The sequence below is a fragment of the Ranitomeya variabilis genome, chromosome 3 (genome assembly GCF_051348905.1).
Source record: "Ranitomeya variabilis isolate aRanVar5 chromosome 3, aRanVar5.hap1, whole genome shotgun sequence".
In the NCBI taxonomy this organism is placed as follows: domain Eukaryota; kingdom Metazoa; phylum Chordata; class Amphibia; order Anura; family Dendrobatidae; genus Ranitomeya; species Ranitomeya variabilis.
The window spans coordinates 37,372,803-37,400,314 of record NC_135234.1 but is presented as its reverse complement, the minus strand read 5'-3'; the positions used below and the strand labels follow the sequence as shown (position 1 = coordinate 37,400,314).

General features: G+C 40.4%; 1 protein-coding gene across 1 annotated transcript in view; it reads right to left on the bottom strand.

The window, feature by feature from the left end:
- Window positions 1-4,183: 4,183 nt before the first annotated feature.
- HUNK (hormonally up-regulated Neu-associated kinase) overlaps window positions 4,184-27,512 on the bottom strand; it is a 78,984-nt gene continuing 55,655 nt past the window's right edge. Inside the window, exons 4-12 of the mRNA XM_077293975.1 lie at window positions 25,148-25,203; window positions 23,990-24,125; window positions 22,427-22,554; window positions 21,025-21,154; window positions 15,054-15,222; window positions 14,798-14,881; window positions 10,514-10,676; window positions 5,996-8,904; window positions 4,184-5,119 (exon numbers count right to left, since the gene is read on the bottom strand). Of these exons, the coding sequence (XP_077150090.1) occupies window positions 8,237-8,904; window positions 10,514-10,676; window positions 14,798-14,881; window positions 15,054-15,222; window positions 21,025-21,154; window positions 22,427-22,554; window positions 23,990-24,125; window positions 25,148-25,203 (1,534 nt within the window). The 3' untranslated portion in view covers window positions 4,184-5,119; window positions 5,996-8,236. The remainder of the gene's footprint in view (window positions 5,120-5,995; window positions 8,905-10,513; window positions 10,677-14,797; window positions 14,882-15,053; window positions 15,223-21,024; window positions 21,155-22,426; window positions 22,555-23,989; window positions 24,126-25,147; window positions 25,204-27,512) is intronic.

The following is a 27,512-nucleotide window of genomic DNA, read 5'->3' as shown; positions in this document are numbered from 1 at the left end:
TGGTCATACACTAGAAAATTTGGACCGTTTTTGTTTTTCATGACATGAATGAATGCTGAATTAGATGCTGATAGAAGGCATACAGCTTGATAAAAGTTGCATTTTTATAGTCATTATCGGGTGCTGTAGTTGGAAAGTTGTCCACACCAAATCTACATTCATCTAAAGAAGCCCAGACTAGACAACAGATCGTGGTAGAAGCCAATTTGCGAAGTGTCATTTTAACTTATGTCAATGAGCAACCGCCAGGGAAAAGTCTGTCAAAAATAACAAATCTGAGATCACTGATGTACGGGCGGGTTTAGTCAAACCGCCAAGTAAAAGGCTACATTAATTGATCTGTGGTGTCTTACAGACCACCTGGTAACTAAGTTGAGAATTGTGGATGCCCTATTTTCCTTTCTATGAGATTAAGAAAAAATGATCATAAGGCCTTATTAAGATGTCAGTTATTCTCACCTATGAGAAAAAATGAACCAATTTTTTTTTTTATCAGACTTTGATCAGAGTTTGGTCCAAGTGTCATCAGTTTTTCTTATACATGGAAAAAAAAAACGTTTTCCACCTTCTCCTTTCTGACAATGAGTGGGAATTGGATGGCATCTGAGTGTGGTCCGATTTTTTCCAGGATCCATAGACTTACATTCCCGATTTTGATCCAACCCTCACTTCAAAATCAGACATGTCTCCTCTATTTACCACAGACCACTCGGTCCAGGAATAAACAAGGAGTTGTTCCATAAATGATCACAGGTATGAGTGCTATCCGTGAAAACCAAAGATAACACACATACATGAAATGCTGAATAAGGCTCACCATGAATAAGGAGGAACTGTCACGTAGTGACAAGGAACTGTGGGCTCCTATCCAATCCCAAAGGGCACCCTAGGCTATCCCTATCACCTGCACTACCCCATATGGTGGAGACACCGGGGTCTCTAGTTTGCTATGCTCCAATCTTAACCCTTATCTGTTTCCTTCCCCACTCAAGGAGCTTTGAAGCCTAAGGCCATGTGCACACGTTCAGTATTTTTCGTGTTTTTTTCACGTTTTTTCGCTATAAAAACGAGAAAAAAATGCGAAAAAAACACTTACATATGCCTCCCATTATTTTCAATGTATTCCGCATTTCTTGTGCAAATGTTGCATTTTTTTCCGTGAAAAAATCACATCGCGGAAAAAAAAGCAACATGTTCATTAAATTTGCGGAATTGCGGGGATTCCGCACACCTAGGAATGCATTGATCTGCTTACTTTCCGCATGTGGCTATGCCCACCATGCGGGAAGTAAGCAGATCATGTGCGGTTGGTACCCACGGACTGGGCACCATATAATTGGTAAAAAAAAAGAATTAAAATAAAAAATAGTCATATACTCACCTTCGATGGCCCCCGGAGTCTTCCCGCCTCTCAGTGGTGCATGCTGCCGCTTCCGTTGCTATAGATGGTGTGTGTGAAGGACCTGCGATGACGTCGCGGTCACATGACCGCGATGACGTCGCGGTCACGTGACCGCGACGTCATCGAAGGTCCTGCACACACACACCATCTATAGGAACGGAAGCCGTTGAGGAGATCGGCTGTCTGCAGGTGAGTATAACCATTTTTTTAATTATTTTTAAACATTCTATCTTTTACTATTGATGCTGCATAGGCTGCATCTATAGTAAAAAGTTGGTCACACTTGTCAAACACTATGTTTGACAAGTGTGACCAACCTGTCAATCAGTTTTCCAAGCGATGCTACAGATCGCTTGGAAAACTTTAGCATTCTGCAAGCTAATTACGCTTGCAAAATGCTAAAAAAACCGCAAATTTCTGCAAGAAATCCTGATGTGTGCACATACCCTAAGTGTATTGGAAAACACTAACCAGACAGACAGAGGTAAACAGACAGGAATAAAATAAAATAAAATAAATCACACAAATACACTCACAAATCAACAAGTGGAAATCAAGTGAGCAGTAAAAGGGGTAAACCAAGTAGGAGAGGATTAGGATAAACACACAATACCAAATCCATGCAACTATCTCCTGTAAACTACACCAACCACCTGTTACTAAATCAGAACTCTCCTTAACCAACAAAAAAGGAAGTTGAAAGTATCACTGGCAACTCCCAAGTGCCAGTGGCAAACATATATACCAGAGGGGAGTAGCCAATACAGAACAGCTGAGACAATTCAGGATGGAGAGCTGCAGGAGATCAACTGAACTGATTAACCCTTGAAATGACAAAGCAAGGAAAACCTGCAAGGTTTAATAGGATGGGGAAGCAGTTCTAATCAGTGCAGGAGTATGTGTAACCAGACACTGCAATCTCTGTTCCAGTATACCGTGACAGGAACTTTATGAAGTAGCTAATATTTTTGAGTTTGGGAAGACCAATATATGGCGCTTCCGGATTATCGCGACCAAGTGGATTGCTTACTGGATGTTCAAAATGGTCACTGTAAGCTGAGATCTAAACCATGAGTGACACCTCCACCTTTTCTATGCATTCATTTTGATAAATATCCACCATTAAAAGGTTATGACTACAGGCGATATGTCATGTGAGGTTATGAAAACCTGACTAATAAAGTTGTACCGTCAGCTGCTATGCAAATGGCACAGAAGAATCGCTTTAGCTATAAAAGTTTGTAACACCTTTTTACGCAAACAGTGCCACACTTGTCTACAGGTTGTGTGTGGTAATGCATCTCAGCCATATTCACTTAAGTAAAGCCGAGGAACAATTGCAGATATGAACCTCGGCGCCATTTCAGGAAGAAAGCAGCCATGGTTTTCTAATCGGTGATGCTACAAGCAGAGCTCTCACAATGCAGATTGGGATCAGTAAACATCCACCATGATCCACTATGACATAGGAGCTACTAATGGCACAAAGTGAGCCCACCTTTTCTAATGGGGATCCTGTGAGCTGGTGGCCCACGAGGGAACCTTAGCTTTGGGTCACAAGGTTACACTAGCTGAAAATGTAGCTCCAAGGAGGGTCAGTGTGTGCTATCCTAACCCTACTCATGAGCATTGCACGGCGAATAAGCCTCCTTACCTTGACAAGCCAGCTGGTATGTCACTCTCCATAAGGAGAAACGTTACCCCTTAGACCCCAGTCCAGAGCCTCTCACCTAGCCAAATCAGTTCTCATGCTTCGCACTGACGAGGGCCAACAGCCCAAAACACTGTCTGCGAATTGAGATACTGATTTGGCTTTTATCCTAAGTCATAATGCACGACTCGTTAAAAGGTTGATTGTGACTTGTAGGATCGCTACTTCCAACAGGTGGCGCTATAGAGTTAAGTCCTCTTTTTCTCAGAAGAGGCAATTTGCATACTCATATTCAAGGCATTCCAGGTTGATTTGTAGTGTCTGTTACAAGAGCCTTCAACGGGGCCACTTGCTTTCTGATTGAATTAAGCTAATTGTAGATTTAAATTTGGACAGAGAAGAAAACGTGCAACTCAAAATCAGACAGAAATCCTGTATCTGTAACATCTGTGCCGGCTCCTGTCCCTTTAAGCCATGCTTCAGCCACTAGGCAGCACGGCGCCTTTGTTGCGGGTGACATCAGCAATTCTGTTTTATTCCTGGTACTTTTGGTGGTGCTGGATCAGTGAGCTATGGGGTTGTACGGTTTTGATTACTCCTTTCTGAAAGCCCTAGGCCAGGCTACCTGCTATTTAAACCCTTGGGCCTCTGATTTCCACTACCAGTTAATTAGTTCTGCTACCTGGTTTTGTTCTAGTCCTTGCTTGCGTTGTTTTCCTGATTCCTCCTGTTTTCTGACCTCGGGGTGTATTTTCACCATACTCTTGTTTAAAAATTTTGTTTCTGACATGACGTTTTGGCTTTGACCATGCATGGCAACCCTTCCTGCCCGTGGCTCGCTCCTCCAGACAGCAGTCCTTCCATGTAAGCAATCCAGGGGACCCCGTTTTAGGACCAGATCCCTGTACAGGAGTTAAAGAGTGAAGATGGGGTTCCTCTGGAATCTGCCAGACGTAATGGCTTGTGCCAAGTCTATCCAAGGCAGCCTTTTTGAGCGAGTGGCCTCTAACAGACGTTAACAATATCAAAATTCATACTGTGACATTTTGTTCCAAAGTGAAGGGGGTTTTTAAATACAAAAATGTATATTCAGCAATCAAGTTCATATAAGACGCAAGACAATGGTTTTTCGAGAAATGTGATTTTATGAAAACGTTTGAATTACAATTTTAAAAAAAAAGCTATTTAAATATTAGGTACAATAAAATTTCCATACACATGCCAAAAAAACAATCCGCATCTGATGATGGCTTATGTTACACATGGTGAGAAGGAAGATGAATGTTTGCTTTTTGCTACATCTCGAGCGACTTTGAACAATAAGCACTAATTACATATTCATGTACTACGTTCACGGGTTTCTGCTCAAATTGACGTCTTCTTCAAAAACATTCTTTGGTAGAATCTGAGAACAAGAATTTGGCAGATGACAGATCTGATCTGGTGGAGTCAACATCAGGCATTGCTTGTCCCTCTACACGTTATTAGGACAGATTCCAGCTGTATTTTACAAGACACTTTGAAACGGCAGCGAGTTGTAAAGAAACAGAAGGCGAGAAGCCTGTAAGCAAAGAGATTCAAGCCTTTTGTTCAAGAATATTACCAGCTACAAAACAGCTTTTCACATTTTTTTTTTAATTGATTCAGGATGCATAGAGCTACCGCTCATCTTCTAGGACCATAGACACTAGAAAATAAATCCAATAGAAGGGGCAGAGTTAATCTCAGCGTCAACAAATGTCTCTTACCAGATTAGCAGGGTTGTCTGCCATTTTTGACATTTTGACATAAAAGTGGGGGGTTTTCACATAGTATCCTTAAGTCCACCTAATTAATGTCACAGAGGTGGATGGTAACTTACTCTACGAGACAAAATGAAGAACGGATATAAAAAGAAAAAATTGTCCAAAAATATTGGCACAGACTACGTTTAGAAAAACACTCGGAAATAATGAACACGCTCACCTACTTGTCGTTCGAATGATGTCACAAAATCGGAAAAAAATATTTTTTTCCTTTGTGCCTTAACCTTGGTTCACATGTCAAGTTGTCATCGGTTTGTAAGGCTGGTTTCACACTTGCGTTTTTTGCCGCTGCGTTTTAGCGCTAAAAAACGCATGCGTTTTTTTTCTATACTTAACATTAAAAACGCATGCGTTTTTTTGCATGCGTTTTGCCGCGTTTTGACAATGCATGCGTTTTTTTATGCTTGCGTTTTGTTGCAGAAATGCAACCTGTAGTAATTTTTAGCGGCGTTTTTTTGTCGCAAAAAGACGCATGCATTTTTTCGCGGCAAAAAAATGTATTGCTGTCTATGTAAACGCATGCGTTTTTAAGCACATGCGTTTGTTTGCGTTAAAAACGCATGCGTTTTTATAGAAAAAAAAACAAGAATACACACTTATAAGCCACCCCCCACCATCAAGGTGATAAAGGGATCCAAACCCTAACCCTACCCTTAACCCTAGGTATCCTAACCCTACCCCTAACCCTAGGTATCCTAATCCTACCCCTAACCCTACCCCTAGGTATCCTAACCCTACCCCTACCCCTAACCCTACCCCTAGGTATCCTAACCCTACCCCTACCCCTAACCCTACCCCTAGGGATCCTAACCCTACCCCTAACCCTACCCTAGGGATCCTAACCCTAACCCTAACCCTACCCCTAATCCTACCCCTAGCTATTTCTATTTATAGTGGGTTTTCTTGTTGATTTTGATGATTGGCAGCTGTCACACACTCCTCAGCATGCGTTTCAAAAAGCAAACGCAGGAAAAAACGCATGTAAACGCGGCAAAACGCCGCGTTTTTTTTTCTGCATGCAAAATCGCATGCGTCTAAAAAACGCAGCGTTTGCACGCGTTTACATGCGTTTTTTCACCACATGCGGTTTTTTTTAAAACGCTGCATTTTTAAACGCAAATGTGAAACCAGCCTAACAGATCCAGTATTAAAAAAAAAAAGTTGGAGCAAATGGAGTAAAAAAAATGAATGTACACTTTAGTGTTTGTTTTGCATTCATTATTTGTTCCATTTGCAACCGATCCATTTTTACTGGAGATGTGTGGCAAAATTGCTTTGATGACTCCCAGCTAATGTTTTATTGATCTAGCTAAAAAAAATGACAGAGAGGAAAACGGAAGACAATTTAGGACATTTCCTTCTCAACTCAAAATGGATAAAATTGGAAAAAAATGTATAGATGAAAAAAGTTAGGCCTAATCATCTGTTACCATCGCAAAACACCTTGTAAAAAAATTAGACATTAACCCTCCATTTCTAGTGGTTAACAAAAAAAGAAAGAAAATAAAAAATAAACTTTGATCTTACTAAATTGCCAGAACAATAGAGATGCCTGAAAGACAGATATACAAAGACATGCCTTTGTATTCATTCTCACTGGGCTGCGGCAATGTAAGCAGAGACATAAAGGGTCTTCAAATGCCTTTGTTTCTGCAGTATAAGTTAACCAGAACGTTCATTCCAAAAAAAATGTTGGAGTAGGTGTTTTTTTAAACTTTCTGCTTAAAACAAAAATTCCAAAATTCCAGAGGGATAAACTTAGTTTACCTAAAAGGATTGTAACCCACATGATGCAGAGATCCTGAGAGCCTGAATGCTTTTGTACAACATCTTATGAAAACATTTAAAAAAATGTGGTCTCTTTCTATTTTACGTTTTCTGCCTGTTAATAACTCATTCGTTTAATCAGACTTACAATGAGTTTTATGAGCAGGACCTGTAATCAGTTTGTTGCTTCACTTCAAGGAAAGAGTGAAGATATAGCAGTGATTCTTCAGCATACAAATGTCTGCCTCCACTCTAGTTCCTTAGATAAAATATGCTAAGGAATACTATGGAGGAACTTAAAGGGACAGTCCAGTTTAGACAACTTATTTTCAATCAAAAAGAGTGTTTTGGACTTTGGAGGACCTTGTCATGCAATGCCTGATTTTCCCTTCGGAGGCACTGCAGGAAAACCTACTGTTTACAGCTAATTGCATCCCAACAGGGAAACACTTCACTTCTAGTCAGTAGGGATTGTCTAAGGTGGAGTTGGTTTCTACCTCTACCTGAGCCTGTTCCATCACTAGAAATAGGCAGGACCAATATTTTTGGGTCCAATCAAACAATAGTTGTAGGTAGAAGTAGGAAATGCTGACTTTTCATATCAGGATAATATGAAAAGCAGGCAGTCAGGGTGTCAATAAAATCAGGGCCAGCCAGCATTCTCCTGAGAATAGCTACACCGCCTTGACTGTATATAGACTTGAGAATACAGCCTTGTTTTACATGATGCCGCATCTGCTCCAGACTAGAAGAACATAATTGGCATGAAGCTCTCCTGCATTGCATAAAAGGTTAGTGGCAATATGGTGGTCTAATTCCTGATGACAGATTCCCTTTAATTATTTTTTTATCAGGTGGAGAAACCCTTTAAAATGTACAAAAACAAAAATAATATATATATTTTTTTTTTCAAAACATGTTTTTATATTGTTTCCTGACGCTCACATTACAAAAATCTTCAACTATAAGTCCACAGAGGATGTGAATCAACCATAAAAGTAACATGAAATGCCCAACTTTTCTTCATCAATCTTCAAAGAGCAGCGTAAACATTTTATGATGAATAAACAAAGAAAAAAGTGACCCAAAACGATGAGACTGAGGAAAATGGTGGCACAGTGCCAATCAAATAACATCATAACACTTTGAGGAAATAAAGTCCTTAACGTTTACAACAGCCGTTTTGAATGCAAGTTGTTTCAGCTCCGTAGACATTCTGGTGAGTCAAGGTCAGTGCAGGAGATCACCAGCTGAGGAATCATGTTTGGTCCATGGTAAGTTGCATTAGCAGATTAGTTACAGCAGATTTCTGCACTTTTGGATGTCCACAGAAATATCCATTAGTAAAGTTTGCAAGAAAACTGTCAATATTTTAGTACTGTACCAGACAGAGATCTTGTAGTTTCCCTGGCATCACTGCCGCAGAAGTGCAATTCACAGAAGTGATGAATTTTTCAATGCATAAAATTAAACATTCACGGTAAATGCTCTTGATGCAATGAGGAAAATAGCAAAATTCACATTTACAGATATAATTCAAGTTCTCCTCTTTCTACAATGGTTGGGGCAAAAAGCCATCAAATAAACCACAGTTCTTAAGAACAAGTCCAATCAGCAAAATACGTTCATATCGCTGGAATTGAAACTGGTATAACCTGGGCTCATCTGCTGCAAAGCCGGCATTCGAGATTCCAAGGAGTTTTCAGGTTTGGGAGATGTTACCTGACTCCTCTTTCTTAACATTTGTCCAATGCCCATCATAGGAAATCGACCTCGGCTCCTGACGCAATTTGGGCTTCCCAAGTTGCCGGAAATGTTATTGTTACACGATGGGGAATGGGGAGAAGTTGGGGACATGGATTCAGAGCTAGACGGGCTACTTTTGTCTTCGTACGTGAAGGACGAAAGGGTGGAATGAGCCTTCACCGGGGTTGTGTTGTCAAACTGAAAGATGGGTGAAAGAGTTCTTTCACTGGAATGACGAGGGGAGAAGGACACCGGGGAACCTATGACTCGATACTGGTGAGATGGAGACAACTCTATTTGGTCTTCTCTGTTCACAGATTCGAAGGAACGTACAACATTCATATGAGGTTCCCTCATGCGGACACCCATGTTCATGTTCACAGTCTCTTGTGAGTGGGAGTCTTGACGTCTCATGATCTTAGGCGTTCTTGGATCTGGACTTTGCATTTCCAAATATTCCAAAGAACAGGAAGTGACGCAGACCGGCTTGTTTAATCTGACTTCATGGAAGGGACTTAACCCACCAACGGATTCTGCAAAAGGGAAAAAGAACATCAATTGTTTCAATCTGCAATGACTAACTGCTAGACATAAGAGCTAGACAAATATTCTCACCAACTACAGTCTCCTATGATGAGTAATGAGGAAATTAAAAAAAGGTAAAAATATAACTTGCTTGGAAAAAGCAACCACATTGTGAATACCGTAAACTGGTGGCTATTTAATAGTGCTTCACTCCTAAAGAGTCATGACCACAAAGGACTTTTCTTCCACCCATATTCTTAGTAACCACATCCTTCCCACCATTAGATACAAATGTATGGTGATGTGTTAATTTCCTACATATGTGACATGATGTTGTTTATTTATGCACGAAACCTAGCATTAATGTGTGCACGCGATGCAAAAAAGACCTTCAGCTCAGCATCACCGTAGGTGTTGCTTAGGAAACATTTGCTTTAAAGGGCCCCTGAGCCATTACTCTATGCAAATAATAACAGCTAGTTTTTAATATATCTGTGGTTGGTGCTGATATTTCGGATTCAGATCTCCAAAACAAAGGCAATGGCATCTAGCCACATGATAAAAATTTGTCTGAAGTTGCCACTAGAGTGTTAGGAGTTTACTTCATACTTTTTATCCACTTAAATCAATAAAAAAAATCAGTATGCAGTAAACCGTGGGAAAGAAGAACCTTTCTATGTCTTTTTTTATTATGTTACCTGAATACCTTCCTGCAATCGGTGCCATTTAACCGATTTTGGAACAGTTTTTCTTTTTCTTCCATGACCTTCTGTTCCAAAGTTATGCCCTCCGGAATAAAAGTGTAAATTTTCTCTTCCATCCACTGAGTGTAAAACACAGATCTTTTCCAGAGGCGTGGCTGTGTTCTGATTGGCTGGCACCAGAAAAGAAAATACAAATGCCTACGGAGAAGTTCTATGGTACGTGCCCAGTTCGTTGAAGAGAAAATTTGCCCTTCTTTTTCCAGGGGGCCAAAACTTTGTAACGGTGGAGCACAGAAGAAAAAGAAAAACTGTTCCAGAATCAGAGGAGCAGTGGCAATTGGAGGAGGTAATCAATTTAAATTAAAAAATGAGTGAAAAGTCCCCTTTAAAGCAGTTGCTTGCCTTAAAAAGTCACTTTTTTGTTTACAAGAGACCCTCAATAGAGTATTTTCCAGTTAGGGTCCACAATCTTCAGTTCTCCTGCAGCAACACCACAGGGGGCATGGAGCATTACACAATTTCTAATAAAATGTATCAGCTGGCAATGTTGTATGTACACATCAGGCTCTCGCCTACCACGGAAACCTTCAAAAGGAACCTGAAGACCCACCTCTTCCGACAAGCCTACAACTTGCAGCGATCATCTGTCTGCTGAACCGCCGCATGACCAGCTCTACCCTCTCCTAGTGTATCCTCACCCATCCCCTGTAGACTGTGAGCCCTCGCGGGCAGGGTCCTCCCTCCTTATGTACCTGTGTGGGCCTTGCTTTACTCATGTTTATTGTACTTGTCTATATTTGCCTCATTCACATGTAAAGCGCCATGGAATAAATGGCGCTATAAAAATGTATAATAATAATAATATATGCTGGTTGCCCCGGATGGAGACGTCAATTTAAAACTCATAACTTACCCCGTTCAGATTTTGAGGACTTTCTCTCCTTGACAGGAGGCTTGGAGTTATGGCCCTTAGTCATGACAATTGGAGCCTGCCTGTGGGATGGGGAACATTTTTCCATTTTCTTCTGACCACAACGCTGTTCTGATCGCTTTTCTGAATCCTTAGGTTTTCTTTCCTGGAAATAATGGAAAGAACATAACATTATTGACAGATAAGTCTTCATGAAAGGAGAAAATAAACACAAAGATTTTCTCACATGAAAGATCGGGAATTTAAACAATTTGCTATATTTACTAGCATTTTTTCTACTTTGTAATTGGGGCCGTGGGGAACAACATGGCTGCCACTCGAGTTGCACAGCGATTGTACGGAAGATTTTTCTAAACACCTGAAGGCAAGTGTTGATGCATGATATATATTTAGTGAATATAGAAGCTCAGTAGAACTTTTTATTGTGTTTTATATGTTTGTTAAAGTTTGTTTTATATGTTTTTTAATGAGTTTGGAAGAAAGAATATGCTGTACATTGGTGTCGTCACTCACAGAAGAGAATATTTAACAAAGTGACTCAGCGACTCATAATTACCGGTAAATTTTTTCTACTTTCTACAGGGGACTCACATTCTTTGGGTAAGTCAATCTTGCAAATCCTAACATAACTATGAACGTAACACCTCTATTTTGACAGCTACCTGGAATTTCTCTGTTTTTGAGATCTGACTTTGTCTGGAAGCACTCAGCAAAAAGCTTTTCATAATAATATGTAACGTCAAGAATCTTTACGTTTATGCGCCTTTCTTAGAAATCTGCCTTTTCATGTCTCTAGTTGTTTATTCCATTGAACTTATAGTTCAAAGAACTCAAGACAATGCCCCATTAGAAGAGACTAGTAGAACTGGAATTTGCTCCATTTTCATGGGCTGCTGACATTCTTAGGGTACCGTCACACAGTGCCATTTTCATCGCTACGACGGCACGATTTGTGACGTTCTAGCGATATCGTTACGATATCGTTGTGTCTGACACGCTACTGCGATCCGGATCCCCGCTGAGAATCGTACGTCGTAGCAGATCGTTTGAAACTTTCTTTCCTCGTCTAGTGTCCCGCTGTGGCGGCATGATTGCATCGTGTGACACAGATTGTATACGATGTGCGCATAGTAACCAACGGCTTCTACATCGCAAATACGTCATGAAATTATCGCTCCAGCGCCGTGTATTGCAACGTGTGACCGCCGTCTACGACGCTGGAGCGATAATCATACGACGCTGCAACGTCACGAATCGTGCCGTCGTAGCGATGAAAATGGCACTGTGTGACGGTACCCTAGTCCTTATACAAACAGGTGTAGCTATATTAGGGGGTATAGAGGTAGTAGTTTCTGATGCCTGAGGGACTTCTAGGAACTTCTAAGACATAACAAGTCATAAGAATTGTAAATGACAATGAGTAAATGGAAACCCAAGATTTTACATGGCCAAAAGCTGAGTCTTCTATCAAATGTGCAAACCAAGGGGCAGGAGTGAGCAAAGTGGTGTAGAGATTCAATAGAAATTAAGTATTAGTTACAGGCAAGTTTGCTCTATTCAAGGCAGCAGATATGCCAGCAGTCCGATTATCAAAAAAAAAATTTAAGCTCTGAGATCTCTCCAGATCACAAAGTACAATAAAGGTAGGGGAGAGAGGAGGTTAAAAATTTATAAAATATTATACTCATCTGCCCTAGGCCTGTTCCTTCCCACTCGTGCTGTCCCACTCCCTCCGGTCTTTTGACCTTATGGCGCTGACTAGGCCCCACATGGCCTCATGCTCCGGACCGGTCAGGACAGTGCCAGGCCTTGGAGAAGCAAGTATAATATGCATGGGACCTAAGACTACTTTTTGATGTGCGTACCCTCTAAATTTTAAAAGGTAGCGGAATATGTTGGTGCTATATAAATTATTTATATCTTTATAGAAAGATGTTTAGAATTGAGAGTCCTCAGTGGTTGATACCTTTTAATGGCTAACTGAAAAGATGGTAACAAATTGCAAGCTTTCGAGACTACACAGGTCTCTTCTGTCTAGAAAGACAGTAGTCTCGAAAGCTTGCAATTTGTTACCATCTTTTCAGTTAGCCATTAAAAGGTATCAACCACTGAGGACTCTCAATTCTAAACATCTTTCTATCTACTGGCTAACACAGTACCAAGATATATATCTTTCTTATATCTTTATAGGCACCTAAAAGTTGTGAATCTGACAATCTGCTAATGTAATTTTCCTGAAACAGATAAATTGTTCCCCCCGAGTGCAGGGGTTAATGGCTTGCAGACTGAGGAAGGCCGGGATGTGCAGTTTCCTTATATCACATGAAGCAGCCACATCCTCCACTTTCATTGCTTTAGAAAGCAGAGCCCAAGGAGGAGTTTCCGATCCCTCTTTCCCTTTTCAGAGAGCAGGAAGTGACTTCCCTGACCATTGCTGAGACACGCTCCATCTGGCAGGGCCCAGGACACAAAGCATCACTTCCCTATTGTATTACATCCTGAGCCGGCATGAAAACCACTGAACCGCGTCTTGTTGGGGGGGGTCTACCCTTTCAAAATAATTATGGCGGTAATACTAGACCTCTACAAAAGGTGTTTCCTTTTCTGTTCCCAAAGATACAACATAATCATGGACCAATACATCCTTACATCTTCTGGACTTTCCTTTTGTTTTCCTAAGAGCATTTCCCTCTAGCAATAACATCCTTTATTATCTAGCACCAGCATATTCTGCAGGGCTGCACCAATGTGGGAATCAGCATGTGATACTAGAATTATTTAATAGTTTTCCCAATATGGAGTAATTATCCTCACTTTTAAAGCTGGACATATATATTATGTCAGCCAAACATTATACATTTTTATAGGACCGGTCAATCTTTTAATGCTGTATTCACAGGGACGTGTATGAGGATGGATTGAATGTCCTTCAACTGCAGATGCTTTTGGAGAGATTGATTAGGTATGTTGGGTTTCAACATGCCTGATCCTTTAGCTTTCTAAGAAGACTCTCTTATCCCAATTAGGATCCGAAAAAAAAGAATGTGCACGTGTATGGGAATTTTGGAAGAATTAGCTGTTGGCTAACCAAGAATTTGTTGGGAAGCCATTCATGATGTATTGGCACCTACACAGTGGCGTACTGCTAAGAACCAAGACTACTCATTTGCTATGGGTCTGCTCTGCGAGTCAGGGGGAGCCTGGTGCCTATTCCGTTTGCTGGACCTATGTGGAGGCTATTATGCTGTTTTGAGGGCTCTGTGGTGGCCATTATACAGTGTGGAGGATGTCCTATTGTGTGGGGGTCTCATACTATATAGGAGGGCTGTGTCGGGGCTATCCTACTGTGTGTGGAAAACTGTTGGGGCCATCATACTGTGTTGAGGTTATGATACTTTCCATGAATTCACTCTGGGGGTATCATACTGTGTTTGGAGGGCACTTTTGCTGTCATCATAATTCTTGGAGTCACGAAAGAGGTATTTTAGTGTGTGGTAACACTAAAGGGCTTCAATAGGAGCAAAATTATTGCAAAGTTGTGAGATATGTTCTTTTGTGACCCTTTTGTGCTTTTTCATTTTTGTGGGGAGGTAGCAATTAGGACGTTTACGGGGCTCCATGATTTCTATGTATGCCCCTGCACCTACACCAAATCTACGAGGCCTTGCAGACAGTAACCCACTATCATCTTGTTTAGTCCTGGAAGCCTTGGGTGACTGATGTGTCGTCTAGACACTTATCTGCATTCCCTACTTGTAAGACAACATGCACATTAGGTTTAGCCATAAACTTCAAAATCCTACATGTTCTTCAACAGTCAAATTGTAAGAGAAACAAATTGACCATTTGGGACCCCGTCTATAATATAATATGGCACCACACAATGGCCATTTTTTTCCCCATCTTGCCCAAGTCATGGGTCTTGGAAGCTTTCCCCATCGCTGGCCAATGGCAATGCTGCTTTCTGATGGGGAATTATCTAGTTTTCATAAGCTTTTTAAAATAGGAAGGTTGGATGTCATAGATGAACCAATCAGAGTGCATGTTTCATTTTTCTAATTCAGTTTCTACAATGAAAGCTGAATGCTAATTGGCCTTGGATGGGCAGCAAAGTTCTTCCTGCCTGATACTGCATGAGGCCCAGTGACGGCATTCAGTAGGATAACACAACATTTTGTATGCTGTCTCTTTATATACACATGGCTTATTGATTGTGATTTACTTGCATTATGGAGAAGAGAGGGCTACAGAGATTCTGGAACTCACCTCGTAGGAGTTCTTATTTGACTTGTATCTCTCCAGTGGATGCATCTGGTTCTTGTGGCAAACGTTGTCATTAATGTCAGGTTTCTAGCATGAGAAAAAACAGATGTTAATTACAGAGCTCTGCACATTCTGCAGATAACAGGACCATTGTGATAATCACGGCTTGTAAATCATCCACTCTGTAATCCCCAATCTCCTTGAGAGAAACCCCCTGCCCTCCCTTAAAACATGGCGACAGATAGAAAGTCAAGCTTACCCTCATAGTGATCAAGTAGCGCTCCAATTTCCGGTTCAGCAGGAAGTAAACAGCAAGGGTATGACACGCGCGATTGGAGAGGATGACGTTGATGACATCACTGTGCTTATAACCGAGCTTCTCCGACATGTGACGGATCACGCTCTGACTCAAGTCTTCAAGATGGATCCTGGAGGGTAGAAAGACACTGGTCATTAGTGGATGCCCCTAGGATGAATTTATGAAGCTGGCTATAGAATTAACAGTTTTTGTTGGTAGATGTCAATATTTTCAACGGTTGTGACTATATGTTAGCCTTGGTTCATGTATTACCCTTACTTATTTTGCTATTCCTTCAATATTTTGGAAGTCGGCACAATAAAAGTTGGCCGGAATTTTGGCCAGCGAAAGCAGCAGGTCAATGATCAGCTCAGTATATATTTACACATGCTGGTTTTTGAAGGGTAAGGCCAGACGAAGTGGCCGAGTCAGGACTGTAGTGGAGCCATGACAAACAGCAGCAAAGCAAAACGGATTTAAGTGATGGTGTTTGATAAGTATTTAACAAAAATTACCTAATTTTGGAGTTGGAAAAGTCATTATTCCTCCAAAAATCAAGCAACAGCTACAACTGTAAAATAAGCAGCTGTCCTGCTACAAAACATTCACCCAACAGCAGCATTTAATTTTTCGGTGTGGTTTTGCGGCCATGACCTGGTTGATCCTTCTAGCCTTAAGGTACCTTCACACTAAGCGACTTTGCAGCGAGAACGACGACGATCCGTGACGTTGCAGCGTCCTGGATAGCGATCTCGTTGTGTTTGACACGCAGCAGCGATCTGGATCCCGCTGTGATATCGCTGGTCGGAGCTAGAAGTCCAGAACTTTATTTCGTCGCTGATCACCCGCTGTCATCGCTGGATCGGTGTGTGTGACACCGATCCAGCGATGTGTTCACTTGTAACCAGGGTAAATATCGGGTTACTAAGCGCAGGGCCGCTGTGCTCTGCTTTACGGCCGGCCGGCGCTGACACATTCAGTGCAGGGAAGCCGCCGGTGGGGGACGTGACAGACATCAGAAGGTGAGTATGTAGTGTTTTTTTTTAACTTTTACAATGGTAACTAGGGTAAATATCGGGTTACTAAGCGCGGCCCTGCGCTTAGTAACCCGATGTTTACCCTGGTTACCCGGGTGCTGCAGGGGGACTTCGGCATCGTTGAAGACAGTTTCAACAATGCCGAAGTCGTTCCCCTGATCGTTGGTCGCTGGAGAGAGCTGTCTGTGTGACAGCTCCCCAGCGACCACACAACGACTTACCAACGATCGCATCGCTGGTCGTGATCGTTGGTAAGTCGTTTAGTGTAACGGTACCTTTATCCTAATGTTTTTCAGGAGGTTATTTAGTATTTGTGCTACAATTGTTCATTAATGCAATTTTACCTAATCGCTAAAAAAAACCTGCAAAACTGTGATGAATATATTTTGCACAGTAGAGCTTATGCCAAATGAATATAGATGGAGTCATGATGCTGTTATGGTTAACCGGCCATACATTAGCCAATTTTTTTTTCCCAGGTTAAATTCATATGTTGTAGTTATTATACAGTTGCATGTATTTTGCAAAATTGATCTAATCTAGTGGAGAAAACCAGAATATGAACATAACGTCTGAATACGCTCTCTAAGGTTGTATCCATAAGGAGTGTACAATAAGTTTTTAATGCTGATTTTGAAGCAGATCCGCTTAAAAATCTACTCCAAAGAGTATTCAAAGTTATTTTGGAATGCTTTTTGATGTGAAGTTTGAAGAGCATTAACTTCAAATTCCACGTCCAAACCCCAAGGTGACTATACCCTAAGGCTATGTTCACATGTCCAGTCACAGCGGATCCAGCAGGAATCAGCTAACAAAAAAGTTGTGCAGACACAATTTTTTTGTCTGGCTAAAAAAAAATGATTTCAACTGGATCTGATCTTTTAACATTGAGCCTATGGAAACGGATCGATTAAATAGCAATCAGTTTTTCTTCCATTTGAAACGGATCCTGTAAGCAAAGAACGGATCCTTTTCAAATAGCTGAGAACCAGATGGCTATTTAGTGGATCCGTTTTCCATAGACTCAGTCTTAAAAATATAGATCCAGTTGAAATCATTTTTTTTTTTTAGCCGGGCAAAAAAAAGTTATGTCTGACACAACTTTTTTGTTAACAGATTGCTGCTAGATCTGTTCTGATTAATACTGGAAATTTGAACTTAGCCAAAGAGGGTTGAGAATGGGCAGACTGCTCATCGAATATTGAATTCAGTGGAACACCCACCCAGATTAATTAATTATATAATTAATTTATTTATTAGTGTGTTTGAATATATGGAATATATTGAAACTCTGAAAGAGAACACCCATGTAGATGGTGCCCTAGGCAGGTTTTAACCCAAGGACCCAATGCATCCAGCCGGCCAGTCGCTCTCTCCAGATGACACATTTGATAAGATGTGATCCTTGTGAAAACACCCTCCAGCGCCCAGCATATGCAGCCATAAGACCACTGAATAATTAAAGGGACCCTCATGTGGTAGTGGTCTGAAGCATGGCCTCTTTTAACAGGAGACCTGACTGGTAATGATGTCTCCTCGTTAACTGCCTCAGGGGGTTTGTAGGACTTCTCATGACCTACTGCTCCCTCATTAGGCTAATAATCTCCTTAAGAAGCAGATGTTTTCCTAAGGGGTACCAGGTGTGTTATTCAGCACTTCTCCATACTGGACTTTGCATGGGTTGCCCATGTTAAAGAAAATTTCCAAATTGCTAAATCCCCTGTAAATAATGTCCTCTTCTAATAAAACGTGGCCAGAAGACCAAAACCCTTTTCCTAAAGTCCTAATAGGGCACATGGAGAGGAGATCCCCCTTGCTCGGGACCTCCTTCAATGTTTTAACCCATTATCTACCAATGTCCTTTTTTTGAGACGCCTAATCTTTAGCTTCTAGCAACTAAGATTTTATAATTTTTATAATTAGGTCCAATTTTTTTGTGTTGTGTTTGTAAAATGAATGTTTTCAAAATAGGAAATCATGTCATTGTCATTTTTAATTGAATATTGGGACGCCCTTTTCTAAAAAATCTGTACTTGTAAAAATTTTAATTTGGCAAGTGAAGGGTTAATACTTACACCACAAAAATGTCCTATGGTAAACAAATTTGGCACTTCAAATTACCATAACAACCCAATAGGTCTAGACTGGAATTAACCAGCCGACCAAAAGAAGAGAACCAAAATACACTTAAAATATCACATTTGTTGGTAACTAAAAAATAATGAATTAAATAAATACATAATGGCTCCCTACAATGTAGACTTGCACGGACCTGGTGCCTAAAAAAACACCGTATTGCATAAAGCTATATTGCACTTGTAATCAGTCAAACAGGGTATTATATATTAGTGTAATAAACCAGTGCCTATGGCATCCTTGAATAATAACATTCCTTGATGTAAACCCTGTATAACAATATTGCACATCAGGTATACATTATATTACATCTTGCTGAGGAGCCATAAGTACATCAAATGGTAGACGGCAGAGTTATGGGTGGTCAAGCTGTCCCCTCTCGCCCCGACGTGCATTTCGGAAGAAGCCAAGGGCGAAACGCGCAATATTGTTATACACCATATATATGTGTATATATGTATATATATTGTTTTTTTAGGCACCAGGTCCGTGTAAGTCTACATTGTAGGGAGCCATTATGTATTTATTTATTTTTGGGGGGTGGTTTACTTGGTCCCCTCTATGGGTATTTCTGTGTTATGATGTATTATGTCTTTTATCATTTTTAATAATTACCAATAAATGTGATATTTTAAGCGTATTTTGGTTCTCTTCTTTTGGTCGGCTGGTTAATTCCAGTCTAGACCTATTGGGTTGTAATGTTTTAATACTGAACCATCGTTCTTGGCAGCACTTTGTCCTGTGTAAACCGGATGTGTGCTGCAGAGAACAGTGACAGTCTATGGGCACCGATTGATCCATGACAGATTGCTCTGTGCACATGGGAAGAGAGGTCAGCCTTCCTAAACAGGCCATTAAGTGACCACCGATCAGCAAACATATAGCCGATTGTTGAACGCCACTAGTTGGCAAGTGTAAACGCACCCTTAGAGCTTCGATAAATATGGCGCATGCTCTTTAATTCACTGCTGGGATCTTGGTTTTAGGAGTAAATGCTTTGCAGTACTTTCAGTGAAGCCCAGTTATCACTCCATCAAAAATTAATGAATGTAACTGTTGCTATTAATTGATTTATAAATGGCACTGGACGGGTCCTAAGTCTTTAATAAGGTTCAATATTATAAAACATTGCTTTCACTGGAAAAAAAAATCTTTGAGGCATTAAGGGCTTCTGCTAATCCCATTTGAGCCACAATTATAGGAGTAGCAGACTCGCCCCTGACTTTCCCCATTACACACAGTGTAAACATGCTGTGCTGAAGGAAACCTTTGTAGAATTAGCCATTGCTTATTGTTACAGCCTTGTTTGCATGTAAATAGAATTACCAGATCTGCTGATGACAGTAATGAATCGGGTGGAGGTTTTGACTATTGTCTGAAGACACAGGAGCTGTTATATTTCCCACTAGTAAGGTGTGAACACATTTGGAGTTGTCAGCTGGCCATTAGACAGCTCTCTCTTCCCTCTCCTTCTCCCAACTGACAGCTCCCTCTCTCCTGACAGCTCTCTCCGTCCAGACTCTCCCGTTCACAGGAAAGCTCGGCCTGACCAAGTGCTCTCAAGTTCTGTATGAGAGAGCCACCACTGGACTCCTATGTCATCAGTTTATCTTCCCATCCAACAAAAGTATCAGTGGTTGAAATTACAATAACCGAAACCTTCTTCCCTCCCCACCTGACATCATCTATTGGGGGTAGAGTTGTAAGGTCCCAAATACATTGAATGATTAGGAATTCTTGACCTTGGCAATCACTCTACTACATATGTTCCAGAACCGATAGTATGATATATCAGTCCCTCTTAGAATCATGGAATGATAGACCTCCAGGTTCATCATGTCTAACCTCTTGCTCAATGCAGGATTCACTAAACCATCTCACCATCTCAGACAGATGTCTGTCCAGCCTCTGTTTGAAGACTTCCATTGAAGGAGAACTTACACCTTCTCGTGGCAACCTGTTCCACTCATTGATCACCCTCACTGAAAAAAGTTTTTTTGTAATGTCTAATCTAATCTGTATCTTGTTCCTTTCAGTTTCTTGTGGATATTACAGATTTATATGTAGGACCGGTGGTAAATCGACAGGATCATCTTTAGATATGATGCACAAATAGTTGAGCTGACTTCTGCTTTATCAGCAGCCACAGTCCACTCATGACATAATTGAAGTTTTCCGTACGTCCAAAGATTTCAAGTGTTTAGAAGAGTTTCTAATGATTGCTTGCGAAATTAGCCTTTTCCCGATTTGCCTCTTTATCCAGCGAGATGTTGAACGTTGGATCGATTGTGCAGATGTGCCTAGTTTTAGATTACACCACAGCAATTCATGAACCTCACGTCCTTCCAGTTCCAATTATATGAAACAATTTACAAACTAGGATCGATCTAGATCTACTTGCCCATAGAGCCATGTCGGGAAGATAAGCGGATGCCAGACACCTCAAATGCCATATATCAGGGGCTTCAAAAATATAGACAGGAAAAAACTACAAAGTACTTCAGCCTTGATGTCCCTAACAGACAGATACTTGGTAAATCTCTTATATGTCATCCATAATATTCCTACCGCTGGATTAATTTTCTTTTTTGTAGTAGTCAGTGATTTTTTTTATATACCGTATTTTTTTTTTTTCGGATAATGTTGCATCAAAGGGTTACTTAGGCTCTTACAACATTCTGTTTTCTCATGGATATAGTCAGAAAATCTACAAGCACAGAATTTTAGATCCATTTCAATTTACAATTTGATGAATCTACCTGTTTGGGTATGTGTGAACTACTTTTCCATGATAGTTGTCATTTAGCCATCGATTCGCCAGTGCTTGCTGGATGTTTGGTCTTTTTAATGGATCTGGTTCCAGCAGGGACCGAAGGAAATTAACAGCAGCTGAAAAACAAAAAATTATGTTACACGAGCTACTCCAGAAATATAACATCTACTTCCTAGAATTGAATGATCCTACAGATTATTTTCTAGTCACTGTAGAAACTTTAATAAGACATAATTAGGAGGGTATGCTCCATCATTGAAAAAAACTTGCCATTCCAAAGGTCTTTTAAAATGTATTTAAAGGTGTTGTCTCATCTCAGCAGTTCCTTTTCCGTGTGCCCTATTAGATCAGAGATGTGGTACTTAACTCAGGACAAGAAGTAGAACCGTTCCACTGACAAGTTACATCGACTGCTTTTCATTTAAAGGTGACAAGTCATCAGCTCAAAAGTTGTCGGTTTTTCCTTTTAATTTATTCTTGCTGCTCCACTGAGTATTGCCCTTTTTGTTTTTTTTAATCCGACATATGGTTACAGAGATATGGGCATTTATATTTAGTGCCCATTTTTATGGAGGTGCTTATTTGGCAAGTGTGGAAAGCAGCCTAAAGACACTCCCCCAGAGAATCATGTAAGCCACGCCCCTTTAGTAAAGGCCATAACAATTAGCACCAAATATAAAAGCCCATATCTCTGTACACGTAGGGCAAATTAAAAAAAAAAAAAAAAAAAGGATTTGTTTAGGGGATCGGACTGTAAAATAAGAGCAAAAACTGGCCACTTTTGACCTGATGACAATTCCCCTTTAAATGGCTAGATGTAAAGGTACATTTTTCCTGTAGTTGACAATGCAGTGAAAATGAATAGTTGACAGATGCCGGACTGTAGCAATCAGCTAATCACCACCACCTCATCTCTAATAAGAGCTGTCTGGAATGAGACACCCCCTTTAACATGCAAAACATGGTTTTAATTTTTGATCTACAAAGGCTTATTCCAAAGTGTTGAATAAAATAAGTGAAGTAATTCCTTTTCTTAAAAAAAATAATATTTTTTTTTGTCATTTTTGGCTATGGAACATGAATTACAAACCGATAACATAACATAGCATAACATTCAGAAACTTTCTATACATGCAGGCAGAGTGTTAATTTGAAAATCCACCCCAAAGTCTTGGCTCGATATCTAGCAGCTTTACAGAATAGGCACTGCGGGCATTTTTACCCAACATACCTGATTTGATACAGACTATTTTTTTCCCTTCTTGCAGTAATGGAAAAATGTTATAGCGATTGGCCTGAAAAGCCATCTTTAGCCACAGAAAGTGAGAAGCAACTTGTAAGGGCTTCGCGGTGCTATGAGTCGCCTTGGAGATTCGGTGACTACTTACCGGAGGAGAGGTTTGAGGGCAATGGATTCATGGCTTTGTCCACCATCTTCTGATACAAAGCTCGCAAGCTAAATGGTTCCACGGTGAATGGCAGCGTTCCCGTCAGCATGGCGTACATGTTAACGCCACTTGAAAAACAAAAATGGTGCAAGACCGGTGAGTACTGGGTAGAGAGGTAAACTATGTACACATCATTTATGAGTCAACTTTGGCACTAATGCTAAAATGGCAGAAACGGTTTGAAATAAATGCTAATATGTAATTATAACTTTGGCCTCTGTGCACAAAAACAATGTATCTCAAGACTGAATTAATGAGAAAATGGTCACACATAGGTTAGCATCGGAGCTGTATACAAAAAGCTGCATTAATAGTGACAGACGACAAAGTATGTCGTCTGATCCTGCACTTCTACTCAATTTCATCTTTTACCCACTTCTTCATAACATCCATGTTATAGGTTATCAAAAAGGTAAATGAATAAAAGAAGGAAGAGTAACTGTGGGACCAGACTACATAGCATTTGTTTGTAGTCTGTTGCCATGGAGACATGTAGGTCTGATAGGAGCTATAAACTTAAAATGGGAGTTTCTTGGTATAGGATGAATTGTTAATAGAATGTGTGAATGTTATTGAGGTGTATTCACGTCAAGATGTCAAAGCTTTATGGTTAAAATTGGCCACACATTTTTAAATGATAGCAAAGTATAATGTTGACGGGGTTGTCCGGAGAAAACAAGTATGGTAATCATCTTTCGACAGGATAGGTGATAACTTGTTGATCGGTGGGAGTCCAACCGATTAGCAGAACAGGATACTTGGAGTGTCAGTGCACATGCTCCACTCATTTCCTATTGGGCTGTTGAGCGCTGCACTCAGCTCTTTTCAGCAGTCCCATAGAGAATAATAAATGGGACAGTGGTTGGGTGTCCAACATACGGCACAATTTTGTAACAAGGATAAAAGTTCCCTGATTTGCTGATTGGTGCCTGTCAGAAATCAGATACCCACCGATCAACAAGTTATCACGCGGAAAGGGGTCTAATTACCTGGTGGCAACAGTCACAGTACAACCAGTCCCCCGTTTGGTGGCCATGTGTGCCTCTGTTTTATATGTTCTCTCCTCAAACAGCAAACCACAAAAAAACAAAGCAGACATTTTGTGTTATTGCTTGTTGTCATTCCTGGGGCAGCTGGAGCTGGACGGCTGGTAGCTCATTAACATCATCGAGCTTTGCATGCAGTAATGGAAAGCTAACTTCTGGTGAAGGTCATCAATACCAGAAAAAGGTCAACCGCTCCGGCAAAGGTCTGTTTATCTACATTCCAATGTATGTGTTAAGAGGGGAGTCAGAAATGGTAATGTTGTACGGCAGGTCTCCTTATCATGTCTCAGGGGCAGCAAAGTACCATTTAAGGTATGCAAAGACTTTGTACCAACTTTAGTTGCTACATAAATACAAAACCAATAAACACAAAAAAAACGAAATTTCATCGGAAGAATCTAATTGTATTCCAAACTTTGCTTAAATTATAATAATAATAAAAATAAAAAATACCTACATTGACCAGACATCCACCTTGGGTCCGTATTTCTTCCTTGCCAAGAGTTCTGGCGCAGCATAGGCAGGACTTCCACACTGAGTACTGAATGGGTCTGTGTAGCCCAGGATCCCAGCACAGTTGCTCAATCCAAAATCTACAATGACACATATACAAATAAACAGGGGTAAAGATGGAAGCAAATTATGTCTATTTTTTCCATCCATACTCTATAACTATAAAGTAGAGGATGACATTATCTGTAGCTCTAATTTATCCTTGAATTCTCAATATCTTTGATATCCCAAATTTATTTGGTCAAAATGTTGCAAGATGTTCCAAAAATTCTTAATTTTACATATTTTTTCCTACAATAATCGGTTACTTGAATGTTATTGTATACCATGTACATTTTCCAGTGGTGCCCTCCAAAAGCCAATGTTAAGGAAGTTTTTTTTTAGTAGGCAAGTAAGAGGAACTTCAAGAAAAAAAATATACAAAAAAAGTTGTATTTTTGGCCACTTTGTTCTTGAAATTTGTCTTACTTTTACAATAGAATTGCTTGAAATCTGGTTATTGGCGGAATGCCAGATGCTCAGTGGCGTAACTTGAAGATCATGGGCCCCCATGCAAAAGCTCCATTGGGGCCCCCAATTTTTTCCATAGTATTGGTCTTTTCATAAAGGCCACAGGGACTTTTTAGGCCCCTTAAGCTCCAGGTCCCGGGTGCAATTGCAGCCCCCCGCACCTATTTCCCCCCGCACCTATCGTAGTTACGTCTCTGCAGATACTCCAGATTATTGACCGCTCAGAAAGGTATATGGAACTCATGTCAAGAGCTGGATTATGGGTCATTCTGGATAATTCGATTCTGGATAAATTGACTTTTACTATAAAATGGATTTCTGAAGCTCTTTTCATTTGGAACGATTCAACAATTTCTAGAAAAAAAAATGATCCCAAGTAATAATGTGTCAGCCGCATCCTTCATTCGGCATATTAATTACGGGGCGCAGCATACTGCAGTCAGCAGAGAAGTTTGGCAGGACGGGGAGGAAAAGGAAAACAATAGGAACAGAGGCTCCATTGAGGCAACCTGCAATCTCTGCTTGGACAGATCGAGAGTAAACGAAGGAATACAATGTTAACGGGAGACTCGTTAGAAAACAATGTACATACCGATGAGCTTGATGTCGTTGTTCTCGTCTAGTAACAAATTTTCAATCTTCAAGTCTCTGCAGGGAAAACCAACAATTAATGAGTGTCCAGAGTCCTGGGAATCAGGGATCATGCAGGGGTTAATGTCAGATTACAAGTCATTATTATCAAGGCAGAAATTGTTCTGGAGGTCAAGGGAGAGATAGTTGGCCATCATCACGGCAGCCAGTCCTGATATCCCTCAGGGAAAGTGCGAGATCACTGGATTGTCTGCTTTGGATCAGATCAGCAAGTGTTCTATTCCTCTGCAGCGCCACCACAGGAGAAATGAAGCATTACACGGTGCCCATTAAAATCAATAGAACAATTCACGTATTGCTGGGTCCTCCAAAAAGAAAGATTTGAGGATCCATCTTAATTAATTTGAGCATTCCCTTATAGAAGGAAAACCTGCCTAGAATGACATAGCAGAGTCTAGAAATACTGGATGGGGAAGCAGTGACAGTTTTTCTAAATAAAAAAAAAATCACTATAATTAAGAAATGTCTGAATACTGGACACGTGAACATAGCCAGGACTCCATTGTGACACATGGCACCATCTATTAGGACAAGAGCTGATTCGTCTAGCCCTGAATACAGTATAGAAAACTCTTAGCCGTCACAGTATAGTTCTCGGAATATAAAAGATAATGCAACCATTCACTGTCAGCAAGCAGAGGTTTTATAAATGAGTGAGAAATTGAAGCACAAAGTATCTGTCGTCTTTCCACTATTTTGCTGCATGGACACGGCTACCTTGGGATCAAGCATTTTCACTGTCTCTCGACTGGGGGTTGCATCTATCAGACATTTTCCGTAGTAAAACTATAAATTGCCTAATTGCAAATTCTTGTACCCAAGATATGTATGGAATAAATATAAAAGTAAATCCATAAATACGAGGAAAGGGAGAAAAAAAAAAAGTGCAATCTTGATGGTGTATGAATAAAAGATGGTTTTGTAGAGCGAGGAGACACAGGGGCACGTAAGCCCCGCACACGTGATGATCTGCAGCCCACAGGCAGCATCACAAGTAATAGGAACTGACAAATGCATTCTATTCTGCGCAATTACTGTCTGATTGCAGAAGCTTCTCCTCTGCAGCACAAGCGGCCGACGAGCGCTGTTCACTTTCAGTGGAGGTGGGTAGCGATATAAGACTTTATTCTAGGGCATGAATGTGAAAGTGCCCCCTTAGATTGCTAATGTCTGGACAGCATAGCAAAAATTTAAAAAAAATAATAAATAAATTACCTCTTCCCTAAAATTCTTGATCCCTCACATCAGAGTGTTTAACCTTGAACCAACTGGGGTTCTCTTCTCAGGATACACCCTTAGCTTCCCCTAAAAAAATGGGTTTTATCATCAGGAAATGAACTATTTAAATCAAGTTTTTGTGTTAAATGAATTTTTGCTTTTTTCTTGTTTCCATATCACAATTTTTTTTATTAAACTGGAGAGCTTGCAATTTTCACACCGACCACTGGGGCTTTCTTTAAACTATAACTTCCTGTTGTATCAGGAAATTCACATGTATATTAACAGCAGTGAACAGCGTCTGATCCTATCTGTTCTACTGAAGCATCTAATGAGCGTGTGAAAATACCATTGTGAATGGAGGGAGAGCCATCAGTTGTGACATTGGCTATTGTGATTGGTGGATCCTATGTTATTAGCTGTGTGAAGAGGTGTTATCCTTCATTATAACCCTGCCTTTCATAAGGAAACTGCTGGAAACTGTTTATGAAAGTACAGGAACTATCAGTCTAAAATAGTCTGACAGGCTAGTGTAAAAATTGCAAGATGACTCATTTTGTTTTTTTTTAATAAAGATCATGATATGAAAAAAAAAAATATTGCCAAGAATGTTTAAAAAGGGCATATAATACAAAAAATTTGATTGAAACAAGAGCTCATTTTCTGATGACACATTCCTTTTAAAGAAGCACTTTCACCAAAGTTTTTATCCTCTTAATATATTGTAGTCACCATATTATATAGCACTGTGTACTTACAATTGTTCATTTTGCCTTTCTACCCAGACAATTCTCTTGTCCCAGATAAGTCTCTTGTCCCTGCATTTATCATTCCCCTCTTCAACTTCTGACCCAGCTACTCTGCTCCTCCCCATGCTATAGACTTTTGCAGTGACCCATGACTCATGCAGGGAAAATTGACCTCCTGTTTCCACATAGAGCTTAGAAGGATTCAGCTCGTCAGTTCTTAATCATTGGAAAAAAGAAGAATTAGCTGGGTAGAAAGGCAAAATGAGCAATTGTAAGTGCACAGTGCTATGTAATATTAAGATTGCAATATATTAAAAGGAAAAAAAAACTTTGATGGGA